At 37.9% G+C, this 17,069-nt stretch overlaps 1 protein-coding gene across 1 annotated transcript in view; it reads right to left on the minus strand.

Moving 5' to 3' along the window:
* Positions 1-17,022, minus strand: part of LOC103600381 (proteasome activator complex subunit 4) — a gene marked incomplete at its 3' end in the record, with an annotated part of 69,995 nt that extends 52,973 nt beyond the window's left edge. The window contains exon 1 of the mRNA XM_008584642.1: positions 16,781-17,022. Within this exon, the coding sequence (XP_008582864.1) occupies positions 16,781-17,022 (242 nt within the window). The remainder of the gene's footprint in view (positions 1-16,780) is intronic.
* Positions 17,023-17,069: the final 47 nt, after the last annotated feature.

The raw sequence follows: 17,069 nt of genomic DNA on the forward strand, positions 1-17,069 counted from the left end.
AAAAGATTCTTATGGCTAGGGCCGGCCCGGTGGTGCACTGCTACAGTGCGCCGCTTGGGAGCGTGGCGCCGCTCCCGCCGCGGGCTCGGATCCCACATACAGACTGGCCGCTCACTGGCTGAGCGAGGTGCGGGTGCAGCACCGAGGGTTGCGATCCATTGCCAGTCACGAAAAAAGACAAAAAGGAAAAAAAACAAAAAAAGTAAAAATATATTTTCTGCCTTTAGCCATAAGAATCTTTTAAGAATGAATATGGCTGACTTAGAATCCTGAAACAAAACAGCAAGTTATATAACTTGTACTATCTGTTTCCAAGAATTAATTATAATAAAATGAGGTTACTACCAAAAATAATTAATATTTCATCTCAAAATTATACATTTTTCATTTTTCAACTTCAGAGAAACAATGTAGTCCAAAGTACCAACTATAAGCAAATTTAAGAAAAAAGTGTCCCCAAAAGCAAGAACAACTAACAGCAGCATATTTAAGGATTCAGAAATAACTAACGCAAAATTTGCTTAGGACAAATTAATGGATAATTAAAATCATAAACCCCTTTTAGGAGGGTCATTTCATAGACATTTAAACACATAATCAACAGAAAAGACAGCATTAATATTCCTTACATGATCTTTAGCTACTCCACCAACAGCTAAGATCAAATTAAACTTATGCTTAACTTCTGAAGTTAGGGCACCTGTTTTTCTGTCTTCCAGAAATTCCTCAAAATTCTTGGTCCATTAAGAGCACTCTTTTCTTAATTTTCACAGGCTGTCCTGAATTTATTCAGCTCTCTTCTGTTGTTTCAAGGTATAATCCCATGACCTCAACTTAGTACTATGACACCAGATAGTATAGGGAGAAGAGTAATGAGGACTGAGATCTTGTTTTGACTCTACCAGTGATTACTGTAAATGTTTCTTAACTTTCCTGGACTTAGTAAAGCAAATGGATTAGTGAAGACAACATATGAAAACCCTAAGCCCAGGGCTGCCAAAGATACTTGAGGCTGCTGAATAAACATGGTACAGACTCCTGAAGCCTCTGCCTCCCTCAATTTCATTCTAAATTTAAGAGTAAAGGCTAGAATAATTTGAATGCTATTTTAAATGAAAACAAACTATCTTCCTAAAAACTGGCACACATTTTTAAGAAATATTCCCTGCTTTCAACAACTGCTTCCGGTCTTGAGAAGAGTCCAGATACCCCCCCCAATTATGCACTCACTCTCCCCCCTGTGCTTAAGATACTTCTGTGAAAAAATTAAAGAATCACTGCTCTAAGCCACTGAAACAACTTAGCTACAACCCATTGCTTTCACTGCAGTAGACTGATAACTGTGTGTTTAACAACAGAGACATAAAATACGCAAAGACCAAACTTTTTTTTTTTTGTGACCGTTAAGGGGATCGGAACCTTTGGCTTGGTGTCGCCCGCACAGTGCTCAGCCAGTGAGTGCACCGGCCATCCCTATATAGGATCTGAACCCGCGGCCTCAGCCCTTCTAGCGCCGCTGCGCTCCCAGCGCTGCACTCCCAGCGCTGCACTCTCCCGAGTAAGCCACAGGTCCGGCCCCAAAGACCAAATTTTAATACTATAAAAAGAAGAGACTAATTGGGGGATTCCTAGAAGGCCTAGAGCTGCTGACAAAGTTAAAGATTTTAGGGGGATTCCCAGAAATCATCTATTTCCCCCAGTTTCTTGCCAACCGCAAGTGGTTCTTATCTCAGCATTTCTCAAAGTGTGGTCCAAGAGATTTTTTTAAAGAGCACAGAAAGTACTAAGTATAAAAATAAAATTAATAAATTGGGCTTCATTAAAATTAAGAACTTGTATTCACAATAAAACACCATTAAAAGTGAAAAGCCCTGGGGCCGGCCTGTGGCTCACTCAGGAGAGTGCGGTGCTGATAACACCAAGGCCAAGGGTTCGGATCCCATATAGGGATGGCCGGTTTGCTCACTGGGTGAGCGTGGTGCTGACAACACCAAGTCAAGGGTTAAGATCCCCTTCCCGGTCATCTTTTATAGAAAAAAAAAAAAAAAGTGAAAAGCCCTGGGGCCGGCCTGTGGCTCACTCAGGAGAGTGCGGTGCTGATAACACCAAGGCCAAGGGTTCGGATCCCATATAGGGATGGCCGGTTTGCTCACTGGGTGAGCGTGGTGCTGACAACACCAAGTCAAGGGTTAAGATCCCCTTCCCGGTCATCTTTTATAGAAAAAAAAAAAAAAAGTGAAAAGCCCTGGGGCCGGCCTGTGGCTCACTCAGGAGAGTGCGGTGCTGATAACACCAAGGCCAAGGGTTCGGATCCCATATAGGGATGGCCGGTTTGCTCACTGGGTGAGCGTGGTGCTGACAACACCAAGTCAAGGGTTAAGATCCCCTTCCCGGTCATCTTTTATAAAAAAAAAAAAAAAAAAAAAAAAAAGTGAAAAGCCCAGTCAGGTATTTGGAATACATATATCTGACAAAGAGCTTATATCCGAATTACATTAAGATCTCCTATAAATCAATAAGAAAAAGACATAACCCAATAAGAAGAAGGCAAAAAAAGCAGGCACTTCTCAAAAGATAACAACCAGATGCCTAATAAGCAAATACTCATTAGTAAAATATACTCACATCATTATTACTCAGTAAAAGCAAATTAAAACCACAGTAAGGTACTACTTCACACCCATCAGACTGGTTAAAATATAAAACCCTAACAATACCCAGTTTGGTAAGAACCTAAAGCAACAGAACCTTTCATATGTTGCTGGTGGGAGTATATAATGGTAACAGCCATCCTGGAAAACTGCTTGAAATCTAGTAAAGCTAAACAAAAGCCTATTCTATGACCCAGCAATCCCAATTCCAGATATATGTGCAAATGAGTGCATATGTCAACCAAAGACATGTACAAAAATGCGTATAAACCTCACACTCATCATCTTGAACAAAAGAAGCCAAATTTAAAAGAATGCATATTATATGATTCCATTTTAAAGAATGGACAATACTAATCAATGGTGTCAAAGGTAAGCAGTGGTTATCTCTGGGGAGTATCGATTGGGAAGAGGGAACTTTTTAATAGGGTGCTGAAAATATTCTACATCTTAATCTGGGTAGTGGTTCCATAAGTGTATATACATGTAGAAATTCACCAAGTTGCACAGTTAAAACTAGCACAGTCAACACACTTTACTGAACGAGGGCTATATGTAAATTCTATTTTTTTTTTTTTTTTTGGTCTTTTTCGTGACCAGTAAGGGGATCGCAACCCTTGGTGTGGTGTCGCCAGCACCGCACTCAGCCAGTGAGCGCACAGCCATTCCTATATAGGATCTGGACCCGCGGCACTCTCCCGAGTGCACCACGGGGTTGGCCCTATATGTAAATTTTTAAAAAGAGATTTAAGAAACATGAATGGAATATTTATCCTTAGGGAGAAAAAGTGGTCAAAGGATTACTGCATCAGAATTATGTAGGATAACTGTTTTAAAATACATATTTTGGGGATCCACCTTAGACCTAGTTCATCAAAAATATTGTGAATGTTAAATCTCAGTAAAGCTGTTTTTTAAAAATAGGAAATTGAAAAAAAAAAATATGCCTGGAGTGAAAACTAACAATCTTCATTTTTTAAACTATTTAAGTTCAAAAAACCTACTATAGACTGTATTTACATGTGACCTATTCCCTTCTGCCATTTAATTTTCACATTAAGGGCCGTCCCGGTGGCTCACTCGGGAGAGTGCAGTGCTGATAACACCAAGGCCCCGGGTTCGGATCCCATATAGGGATGGCCGGTTCGCTCACTGGCTGGGCGTGGTGCTGACAACACCAAGTCAAGGGTTAAGATCCCCTTACCGGTCATCTTTTAAAAAAAAAAAAAAAAAAAAAAATTTCACATTAAGTTTTAGGGGTAAAAATTATTATTAGGTGTCTCCAAATACTTGAAAACTTGGTAATTGTCATGGTTGAACTTTTTTTTTTGTCCTTTTTGAGACCGGCCGCACCGTGCTCAGCCAGTGAGCGCTGTGAGCGCACCGACCATCCCTATATAGGATCCGAACCCGCGGCAGGAGCGCTGCTGCACTCCCAGCACCGCACTCTCCCGAGTGCGCCACGGGCTCGGCCCATGGTTGAACTTTTGAATAGAATATTTCTCAACTATCTACAATATACAGATAACAAATCATTGTTCCATCCTCCCACAGGAGTAAAAAAAAAAAGCCATTTTTTAAAAAAAGTAAAAGATAATATAAAAGCATTTCCAGCTGCTTTTTTCCTCAAAACCTTCTAGTGTATTTATCAAATGCCTTAACTTTCAATCTCAGGAAAGACAGTGACATACCAGGAATAGTAGTTATTTAATAAAATGTGCAATAACATCAAAATTTTTTCTACTATATATTGTGAAGGTAGTTTACTATACAAGGATATTTAAAGCAAAAAAAAAAAAAATGGAATTATACAACAGTATTGAAATAAACTAAAAATCAGAGCTTGACTAGGAGCTAAAAATACTGGTTTTCAGTACAAGTTTTGTCATTAACCAGTTATTTTCTTTAAGGCAATCAATGGGTTTCTAAGATTCTAACTATACCCATCAATAAATAAAGCTAAAGTAACATTATTTCAGAGCAACATTAAAACAGTTTGTAATTTTAAAACATATAAGACATAGTTAGCAATGGCATTTATCCTCATATAAATGCTTTATTTGGGGTAGTCCTGCCCAAAAAATGAAAAATGGATTTTCAGCTTGAAAATTAAAAAGCCAGAATTAAACTACCTATTTTCATTGAAAGTATTTATGCACCTTTTAAAAATCCTCATCTAGCAAAATGTCCTAAGTAAATAATTCAGAATATCAAAGTCAAAAGGCCAAAAATTTTCAATGCACATATGTAATAAAAATTTTTTAAAATTTCCTGAAAAAATCCACATGTCCAATATAAGAGAATGGCCTATTAAATTGTGATTTATTCCTACAGACTATAATGCAGTCATTTAAAATTACGTTTTCAAAGAACTTTTACCAGCATATGGAATGAAACATATTATATTTTTTAAAAAGCAGATAAAAAATACTACTGTAACGAAATAAAAATACATAATCATGCAAGAAAAAAGATAAAGCAAACACCTTGTTACCTCTGGGTGGCAAAATTGAGTAATTTTCATGTTTTTTTATATACCTTTCAGTTGACTCAAACTTTTCTATTGTAAACAGGCATTATTTTTATAATTAAAATTAACAAAAACATTTCATAGCAAACATCTACTGTAAATTGTGAACAACTAATGTTTAAAATCAGGTTATCAATACTTAGGCATTTCTACTATTATCTTAATAAAAATGTCTCTTATCAAAGACTATTAAACTCATAACAAAAGAGCCAACTTGAACAGGTTTCTCACCAGCCAAAAATAAGAAGAGTATGAATCAAGACAATTAACTGCAATGGATATGTATGTTTAAATTCACTGAGTTCATAAAAAACATAAAAACAAAACAAAACCTCACAGATCACATCTTTGAGGAAAGCTAGACCAAGTTATTATCTTAAAAACTGGTAAATGAAGGGAAACAGTCAAGCTTTACCCTGCCACTTCTAGAGAATAAACAACAGTTCATAAGGAAAAGATCTTTAGAGAATGACAGCAAGAGGCTGGCCAGTTAGCTCAGCTGGTTAGAGCGCATTATAACACCAAAATCAAGGGTTCAGATCCCTGTACTAGCCAGCCACCCAAAAAAAAAAAAAAGAGAATTCCAGCAAATAAGCAGAGAATGAAAGATTTAAGTATCACCATTTTGGAATCTCCAATGATGTAGGATGGCTACTAATATCACAAAAAGAGAGATTCAGACATTACATACCTGCTGATCAAAGTACACAATACCACCTATTACATAGTCTTGACAAAGAAAATTAAAAACATCATGTGCCAAAAATAACATAGCAACAAAATCAATTACTGTGTGAGATTTTAACATTTCAATCTGACTTTGACTAAAGGTAATTTGAATTATATAATTAATAAAGCTGACTTAAAAGACATAAATATTTTGAGCAAAGAGAAACTGTCTTCCTTTCAATCTTCTGGGGAACACCTATAAAAACTGGTCATTAACTAAACCACAAAGAAAGCCTCCCTTAATTTTAACATGTGGAAATCAATCTGGCCAAAGTCTGATTATAATACAATGTAAATTTTAAAATATTAATGGAAGTATAACCAAAAGAAACCAAATCACTTAAAAACACACATGTGAATCTTAAACAGTCAATATCAGACTTAAGGCATTTCCTCCTCCAAGAGGCACTTCCTTTAAAAATCAGATTCAGGACTATAATGACTATTCTCACCATTATTATTTAACATTTTTCTGAATGTAGATCAAAAGGATGAACTAGAAAACAAAAATAAGGGTAATTATTTCAGGCAAGGTGGAACCAAAAGTATAGTGTCGATGTTATGATTATACCTAAAACCTCTAAAACAATCAACTAAAACAAATAACACTTGCAGACTAAATTTTAAAGTCTACAGAATATGTTTTTTTGAAATCAACAGACTTCTTGTACAACATCCAGGTAAAAAATAATGCTCCATTCATAGTACCAACAAAAAGATTATTTAGAAATTTTTCTAAAAGAAACATGCAGGAATTACATGTTAAAATAATAAAACTTTACTAAAATGTAAAATATTTTAATAAATGGTGAGACATAAGGACTTTTAAAAATGTCTCTTAATACCTGACAGCTACGAATTAAATGACAAAGATTTTTTTGTTGTTGTTGTTTGTGGCTAGCCGGTAGGGGGATCTGAAGACAAGTATTTTACAGTAAGGAAACCTACCATGAGCAATGAAAACTCTAAACAACCTAAAAATTAATTTCAGAGAGTAACTTCAACTACCGAGCCCACCCAAAACAAATATGCACTATGTTGTATCTATATCAGTTCCAGCCTTTTTCCTTCTCTTCCCAAGTACACCAAATAGAAACATCAAATAAGAGAGGCAAAAGTTGCAGAGAAAACTAAAGGATTAGGAATGTACTACTTTGATTTTATTCCAAGACTACGTCCCTCATCATTACATATAATATTAAAAATGTAGATACAGTTTCTCACTGTTAGAAACAGTGAGTGAACAAATAAAAAGATGGGTTTTCTCATAAACCCACCTGTCTTATTCTTTTCACTCAATTACCTGTTTATTCAAAATGTTTTTCTAGAGCAAATCACACGTATAAGACAAGAATATGACTCGAATAGTTCCTCCTTTAGGCAAAGAACTCACAATCAGATATGAAGAAAACAACCAGCTATGAGATATGAGTTTCTGGGCACCAGGAAAACTAAATATATAGCAGTGGGATAAATGAAGTATTAATAAAGTTTTGTGATTCTTTTTTTAACCAAACTTTCATCATAAATTAAGTGATCATTGACCTTCAAAGACCAGAAAGCTGTTATCACTTAATTTATACTCCGAATAGGCAACCCAACCTCAAAATACAAGTGCTCTCCCCCCTGCCCCCCCAACACACAAAGGATATTAATTCCAAACAACTGCTGGTATGGAACAAAGGTAAGTTACATATATCTAAAGTGGAGAATGTCTTATGTTTCCATTTTAGCTTTGCAACTCCCAACATACTAGATAGAGTATTTCAACACCATAGCCAAGCAAGCTGGAGCAGCATGGTTCTATAATTTTGCTGAGAATTCAAACCACTCTATGTCAATCCCTTGGGCAAGTCATGTAATCTTCTGTGTATTTGTAAAACCTGGGCTTCCTCACAAGGCTATGGTGATTAATGTACATGAAAGACACTCTTGATTTAACTGTTCTGGAATGGGATTCTGAATACCAGTTGTTTTTTAATAAGTTCTCCAATGTCTCACCAGTTTTGAGAACCACTGGACTTTAGCACACTGAATGGAATACATACTTTTGAAAATATATTTAAATCATTCAAAATGTAATACTAATACATTTCAACTTATATTTCTTTAATTAGTTATGAGGTATGCATTTTAAGAAGTTTGCTTACTGTATATTATAATTATTTTCATGTGAATTATCTCTTCATATCTTTGGAAGCCTATCTATCCTTTAAGACTTCCCTCCATCACTAAGTCTTCCTTCATTCCCAACGAAAACTGCTATCTGTCTTCTTTGCTCCTTAACAGTCTGTACCAAACTTGAGTATGTTTCACAATCTGTCTCATACTATAGTTATGCATGTATACATTATTTTATTATTTCCTTAGATGACTGAAAGCTACTTAACAAAAAGGGACAGTGCTGTACACTTATTTAACCCTCAGTTTTAACCAGAGATGAAACAAGGTGAACACTGTGAGAAATATTTTTCAAATAATTGAATGTTTAAGTATATTGAGGAATACATTGGATTAAGTAATTACAAATAGCTCACTAGGACTAATTCTTAAAAAAAAAAAAAAAAAAAAAAAAAAAAAACTAATAAGTATTCAACCCCATTAAGCAAACTGGTTTTAAAACACAGAGGTTTCTAAAACACACTAAAAAAATACAGGTCTATCCAACTCTACAAAGTATAGTACATCTGATGGAATGCTCTAAATGGACAAGGAGATCAGAGTTATATACTTCTCTTTACTCCCATCCACCACAGGTTGGACAACACTCACTGAAGTTTCAGCATATTGTAGTTCACAAGCTTTCCTTCCTCTGGACATAGACACAGTGGTTAAGAGCAAGATTTCCACAGACATCAGGCAAAATGGCTATAACACAACCTGTGCTATAGGCCGAATACTTGTGTCCTTGCAAAATTTATATATTAAACCCCTAATCCTTAACATGATGGTATTTGGAGATGGGGCTTTGGTGAGGTGATCGGTCTTGAGGGCAGAGCTCTCATGATGAGATTAATGACATTATATGAAAAGTCAGAGTGAGCTTGCTTCCATTCCTCCCTTCCCCCACACCAAATGAGGCTATAGCAAGAAGGCAGCTGTCTATCAGCCACAAAGAGGGCCCTCACCAGAAGCCATCCATGCTGACACCCTGATTTTGGACTTTCAGCCTCCAAAACTGAGAGAAATAAATGTTTATGGTTTAAGCCACCCAGTCTATAATATTCTGTTACAGCAGCCCAGGCAGACTAAGACAACCTCATTAAGCTTCATTTCTTCCATGGTAAAATTAGGTTCTACAGTTCACAGGATTGTGAGGCTTAAATGAAATAATGAATGTAAAGCACTTAGCATAGTGCTGGCACATTATAAGATTCTACTAAGATCCCTCAAGTTACTGATAATTGTTTTCCTTTTTTTTTTTGGCAGCTGGCCCTCGACTTTGGTGTTGTTACCTCGACCTTGGTGTTGTTACTTGCCCAAGTGAGTTGACCAGCCAGCTCAGGTTACTGACATTGTAACTTTTCATTTCCATCCCTTGGGTCCTTATATCTCAATAGCAGTGATTATATGATCTGAAGTACAGAAAGAAACTTGTTCATAGGGCCGGCCCACGGCTCACTCAGGAGTGTGTGGAGCTGATAACAGCAAGGCCACAGGTTCGGATCCCTATATAGGGATAGCTGGTTGGCTCACTTGGGAGAGTGTGGTGCTGACAACACCAAGTCAAAGGCTAAGATCCCCTTACTGGTCATCTTTTAAAAAAAGAAAGAAAGAAAAGAAAAGAAACTTGTTAAGTCAGCAGCTTTCAAATTTTTTTTGCCATAATTCATAATAACGAATATATCATAACCCAGCACACATATACACATATATTATATCACTGAAAAAAGGTCATGAAACACTCACCCTTACTTCTTCCAAATGCATTCTAACGATTCTAGTCTAGTTACCCAAAACAAAAAACTGGTCAAAACCTACCACTGATTTCACCACCTTTGGTCATGACCCACAATTCAGAAAATTATGCATGAACATATAGATGAAAGATTGAGACATCCTGCCCCCACAAAAACAAACAAAAAAAAACCAAAGTGAAAGGGTCTTAAAAATAACTCTACCTGATAAATAATAATTTTTCTAAAAATCACATTTCTAAATCATTCCTGAATTTGTTATACAGTAACTTTTCTTCTGACATACACAAAATAGAGACCTCCATTTGTCACACATTTACAGAAATTTGACATTTTATTTATTAGGATCTCTGGAAGTAATATTCCTTCCCTCAGAACACAAACTACCCCAATTAAATTATTCAAGAAACTGCCAAAAATTGCCAACTCCATTCAAATGAAATTTGAGTAGAGAAATAAGGAAAAGAATATATGCCTGAAAATATACACACTCACATGCAAAAGACTGCTTTCATATAATTTCTTGTTCTAAAAACCTCTACTTCATTGTTGGCTTAAAAAAAGAAAATCACCAGAAAATGAAAGGAAACACCCATATATATACAACAGGTCAAAAATTACTAACACATTCCAATTCAGACTGTCCATCATTAGAAGATTATAAAGCATTTTAATAATTCTTAAGCAATCTTCAACTTGTTTGCACTACAATACTATTCTCATACCCATTTCACAGCTGCAATGGTGCTAGTTTTTTCTTGGAAAGGAAAAAGCCATTACTGTACTTTTAATTTCAAAAATTTAGAATCTAAGGCCGGCCCGTGGCTCACTTGGTAGAGTGCGGTGCTGATAACACCAAGGCCACAGGTTCGGATCCTATATAGGGATGGCCGGTTTGCTCACTGGCTGAGCGTGGTGCTGACAACACCAAGCCAAGGGTTGAGATCCCCTTACCGGTCATCTTTAAAAAAAAAAAAAAAAAAAATTTAGAATCTAGGTACTGTGAAAAACAGCCAAATTAGCATAAAAAGGAGATGATCACTACTAAAATTTTATGGTTCATCTATCAGAAAATTGCAGTAACTATAATCTAAATTTTGTAATACTACATATTTCATCATAAAAATTATTATGGATTTATTTAAAAATTAAAGTCTAGGGCCGGCCCAGTGGCGCACTGGAGAGTGTGCCGCTTGGGAGTGCGGCGTCGCTCCCGCCGAGGGTTCGGATCCCATGTGGAGACCGGTTCCCGCTCACTGGCCCGCTCACTGGCTGAGCGTGGTGCTGACAACACCAAGCCAAGGGTTGAGATCCCCTTACCGGTCATCTTTAAAAAAAAAAAAAAAAAAAAATTNTTGCGATCCCGTTACCGGTCAGTAAAAAAGACAAAAAGGAAAAAAATAAATAAATAAAAATTAAAGTCTAAGTCAAACTCCCTGACGCAATCAATATAATCTGCTTTCTTCTCTAATTTACTTTGCTAAATCCCACTCCCGCATACCCCCTTTGGGTTACGAAAAACACCATTGTCTTTCTCAACCAAAGTATTCATTCTCTCCACTTCTTCGGTTAAATATATTCTTTCTCTTGAACCCAGCATTAAAATGGATCCCATCCCAGACTCATTTTCTCCATATTGACTGCAAAAGTAACACTTCCTTAGATTTGTATAATGTTTTAGTTTATAAGGAACATATCCTAATATTAATGAGTACCCATGAATCCTAATATTAATGAGTACCCTACGTTTGAGGGCCAACTGTACTAAATGCTGAAGTTAGAGAGGAGGGAGAGGTAAATATGAAAGACACTGCTCTCAAAAATGCTCGCAGGAGAAGGGAGGATATGCACACAAAGAATACAAAAGCATGAACAAGGGATTAAGAGAGAGTGCACTAAAAGGGAAGAAATGCTAAGTGTAGGCCAAATACGGAAGTAGCCAACCTCAAGATTCCAAATGGGAATATTTATAGTATGTGCTGCTTTTAACATTCCAGTGGAGGTCTCAATGAATGCAGGGGTTTTCTGTTGCTGTTGTTATTTGCTTGCTATTGCTTTTATTACCATGCTCTCAGTTTGCTGTTCACACAGAATGAGACTGATCTAATTTTCTACAAAGGTTAGAAACACATATTGGGGTTTTGTATTAAAAAGTGGGGGAAGAGAATTCACTAGATATGAGTTTCACACAATAAAGAAAAGCTAATTCCCAAGTTCCACAATGAGAAAAACTGTTTTAGAAGTTGTACACTTATTTACTAATAAATAAACTTCCCCAAATAAACAATAAAAATTTGCCTCCACTTCAATTAAGAACATGTATTTTCAAGTACAATTTTATTTTACAACACTGCAGCAAGAATACCTGGGAAAACTGTTTTTAAATAACATTCAGATCTCAGAAGGACATTGAATGGTACTTACTGTTTTATGATTTCTTTCCTAACTGCCTTTCTTAGTGCCTCAATGTAAGGCATTAAAACACACTGGTCAGAATAAGAGATTTTTTTTAAGTAATACATTTGGAATTCATATTTTCTTTCCCCAAATTTCTTGATGGAGCTACGACCCTGCGTGGTCTGTCCTAAATGAACAAAACAGTACACTAACGAGCACACTCTAACCTCCAGAGGGCAGAAGTCTTTCACTGATATATCCCAAATGCCAAAAACAGTGCCCAGCCCACACAAGACACTCGAAAAAATGTGTTCAAAGAAAACTGAATCCTGCCTCTACTACTTTGTATTAACCTATGACTACGTACTAATACATGAGCCTCAGTGTCTTCATTTTTAAAATGGAGGTAACTCAAGAGAATACTTGTTACCCCAGGATTGAGTCTAAATCTCCAAAGAAGGAGAAAAGAAAGATGTCACAATATGGAAATGTTCATTAATGAGTTATTTTTTAAAATCTCTGTCCATGAAGTCTAGTTATGGTAAACCTTAGACAAAACAATGCAAACCAAGTGGAAATTCAGAAGTAAAATTACAAATTCTGTAAAGAAGCAGAACTTCATGAAGTTGATCAAAGTGATATGGGATGTTAGGTTTTCTTTACCTTTGATAATGGTATTGGGATTGCTGGCTTTTTGGGGGGTTTTTTTTGTTTTTTTTTTTGTTTTTCCCCTTAGAGATACATTCTGGAAACGTAGTAAAGAGAAAACTGATAAGGTTTAATTAGCAAATGAAATGATTCCACAGTATAATACGCAGTCATTTGCAGAATATATCATGTCACTGTAACAAATGATCTAAATTTGCTTCATATTACACCAAACCCACATACTTTACTAAAATCTAAATTCTCTAAAAAAAAAAAAAAATGAAAGAAAGAAATGATTATGGATGGGGTAAGCTTGTAGAAAAAAAAAAAATCAGTAGGGTTTTAAATCTGCCTGAGGAATTTGATCTTGTATTTAAAATTTCATTTTTATAAAACATTCCACTACTAAATTTTAAGTTTCAAAAATCACTAATAGTCTAAACTCTCATCTTCTTTTTTGTTTTGTTTTTTAAAGATGACCGGTAAGGGGATCTCAACCCTTGACTTGGTGTTGTCAGCACCATGCTCAGCCAGTGAGCTAACCAGCCATCCCTACATGGGATCCAAACCCGGGGCCTTGGTGTTATCAGCACCACACTCTCCTGAGTGAGCCACGGTCCGGCCCTAAACTCTCATCTTCTGTAGGAAGACTCTAAAGCTAAAAGAGGACAAGACCAAGATGATAAAAGTTGGTGGCAAAGCCAGATAGAAACAGGTGTTCTAACTAAACCTTGCTGCCTCTCATGAAAGGTAAAGAAGGGCAAGGGGAGCAAAAGCAAGTTATAAGATTACCTTTCTTCAACTCCCTACATTGTCTACATGGCCCTACAACTATCTGCCAATACCTTTCACTTACAATGTCCATGATCTGTCTTAACTGCCATTTTCCAAAGACCACTAGTTTATTCCTCCTTTCTCCAATTTGTTTCCTCCTTCCTTAAAAATCTGCCCTGTGATGGATTACATCACACAATCTCTTGAACAAGCAGTTCTTATTTTTTTAAAGATGAGACCGGTAAGGAGATCTTAACCCTTGACGTGGTGTTGTCAGGACCAATTTTAAAAAATACACAGAAATAACCTTTCTTCAGAGATGCTAAACAGACCTGCAAGTCTCAAAATGGATTGAAACTATTAAAATAAATTAAAAAGTCAAAAAGGGAGGCCAAATGTAGAACCCGAGTACCTCCCAAACCAGAACTCGACCCCAAACATACCTGTAATGCCCAGATTAAGGGTGCACACTTCTAGTTGGGGATACAGTTCCGGTGCCTCTGAACAGCATTTATACTCTGGTCTTCTTCAGGAATGTAGTTTATCTATGCAACTACTTCTAGTACTTTACAAACTACTCAAAGGGTCCTTGCAGAAAGATTCAAGGATTTATGTGAAGATCAACAGGAAGAAAAATAAATAAAACCATAGAATACCAGAGCAGGTATGGTTCTCAGGAATTATTTAGTCCAACTCCCTCATTTCACTCATAATACTGAAATACATGATTAAGTAACTTTACCATGGTTGCAGAGTTAGTGGTAGAATCTAGACTTTATTTTCATTACTACTTTCCATTCTTCTACCAAGATTTAAATATGATACTACTCAGCTATCGTCACACATTTGGCATTATTTAAATGTTAACTTATGCAACACACAAGGCTTAAAAAACAAGCTCAACTATAAACAGGTCACCTTAACATGACTTAGGAGAAAAAACACACCCACGATCACAACATGCTCCACCAAGTTCAAAATGTCTCCTGTTGCAATCCCAAGAATCGGCTTCCAGCATTTAACCACCATTCCAAAATAACATTCTACCTCATAGAATTTCTTGATTATTTAGATATAAATGGTTATGAGTTCACAGGTATTAAACCATCTAACTGCAATCCTACCCTAAACACCAAGCACTGTCTCCAATGCATTTTAGTCCTTTGTAGGTATGAACTACTTTTACCTAATAAGCCAAAACAATAATAAAACTCTAGATGCTAATTTACCAAACGTGGTAACAATAAATGCTTCAAAAAACAATGCTTAACTATCCCTATGAAGTTCTAGGTTCATAAATCAACACCAGCTATGCCTCCACACACTGGCATACTTATATATTATGCACCTAAAAGGAGCCGTTTTAGTCCCCCAGAATAGTATTCTTCGACTAATACAAGTGATTAAAATGGGGAATTACTGAAACTGACAAAGTAACTTTATTTTTACTGTGCCTAAGTAACACAAACATATAGGAGGCTCACTTGAATATGCATTTGATTTTTAATCATTTATAAAACACTCTTCTGTTTTGACTAAAAGTGGTTCTTCTCCCTGTTGAGTTCCTTTTTCCTCCAATTCTCTTATGGATAACTAACACCACAAACTTCTTTATACTCCAGTCAAAAGGAGGGCTGTTAACCTTGACATTTTATGGTCACTCTTTTTTTTTTTTAAAGATGACCGGTAAGGGGATCTTAACCCTTGACTTGGTGTTGTCAGCACCACGCTCAGCCAGCGAGCTAACAGGCCATCCCTATATGGGATCCGAACCCGGGGCCTTGGTGTTATCAGCACCACACTCTCCCCAGTGAGCCACGGGCCGGCCCTTACGGTCACTCTTTGAAGAAGGCAAAGTCTAAATGTTCTAGTTTTGCTTCCTTTTAAATAAAAAGGTAATTATTTTCACCCACCCTCCAAGAGGAGATGAGAAATTTGTCAGAGGCCACTTGATAACTGGCAGATATGAACCATCCTATAAGGAAATATAAAGAAGACTATTTATTGCATTACAAAACCCTGAGTCATCACCCAGTTCACTCGGCAGATTTAGGTAAACGCTGAATAAGAGACTTATGTCTTGCGTGTTCATCCATCCATCCCCACATGCATGAAGATCCAAATGTTACCAGATTTTATGTACAGTTAACCAAAACAAGATACAACAAAATTCTCCTTTAAAAAGTTCTGACAGTGAAGAAGCCCATCTAGGAAATAACGTCTCTAATCTTTTTCCTCTTTGTATTTTTACTTTGACACTATAGTTTGCAACTAGTTTATGCAGAAGAACAGCAGCAACAACAGAATTCCGGAAACTGATTTAGGTAATCTATGTTGATCTGAGCGACTCGAAAATTAACACAAGCCTGTTACTAATAACGCCCTGGACAACCTGACAGCTCTTCCCTATTTTCCTTAGTATTGTAATGGTCTCTCCAAGGGAAATGTCACAACAGGTGCAACATACACTTTCCTCGGGTTCTAAGACAACATTCTCAACACTGACGTCTAATCTCTACAGCCCAAGAATGAGCTGAGGGCTGATTTTAAACCAATCTTTTCAATCAAATCCACGTAGACAGAGCAAGCCAAAAAAGCAGAACTCACAAGTTTCCCTACAGCCTCCTTCCATTTAGAAAGTCACTAGACGCGAACCAAGACAGATGTGAAGAGGCAGGGATCTTAGGGGACGAAAGAGCCGGAGGAAGCACGGGGAGAAGTCGAGAAGTCAGGAGTTCCTCCCGCAAAGACGAATCCTCTCTGCCGCGCCTCCCCCACGCGCACAAGTCCAAGGAGGACCTTAGGGGATGGCTCTTCTCTGTCCCTCGGGGCCCGGGGCCCTCCGGCTCCCCAGGGCCCCGCAGGTCGGAAGACAACATTCCGAACCCTTGAGGAGAAGCAACTGGGGAGGGCTGGTGAAGACCACGAGGTCCCGTAAGAAAGTGGCAGGAAGGGGGCTTGAGTGCTTCACAGACTCGTCGCGACTCTGGGACCCCTGCACGGGGACGGCTCCAGCCAAGACACAGCTGATGGTCCAGCCGTCCGGACAAAGAGCGACTCTCCCACCCCCCACCGCGACGCCCTCCCACTGAGCCTTTGCCCCCGGCTCGTCCCGTAGGCCCAGGCACACTTACGTGGAGAGTTTCCTGGTCCAGAAGAGGCCTCCGGGCCACAGCTCTTGAAGCTGCACCGCCCGGCCCAGGTTGCTCTTGATCTGGGCCAGCTGCAAGTCGGACTCGGCGTCCAGCCGCTCGGCGTAGGGCAGCAGCTTGTTGTAGACGATCTCCTTCTGCGGGACGAAGCCCCTCGGGCCCAGCCCGGGACGCCCGCCCGGCTCCGGGGGCTCCCCGCCTCCCGCCCGCTCGACCGGCTCCATGAGCCCAGGGACGCCCCCCCACCCCCTCCCACCCTAGCCCTCCCCGG

Source organism: Galeopterus variegatus, unplaced genomic scaffold (assembly GCF_000696425.1).
Source record: "Galeopterus variegatus unplaced genomic scaffold, G_variegatus-3.0.2 Scaffold3327, whole genome shotgun sequence".
NCBI lineage: Eukaryota > Metazoa > Chordata > Mammalia > Dermoptera > Cynocephalidae > Galeopterus > Galeopterus variegatus.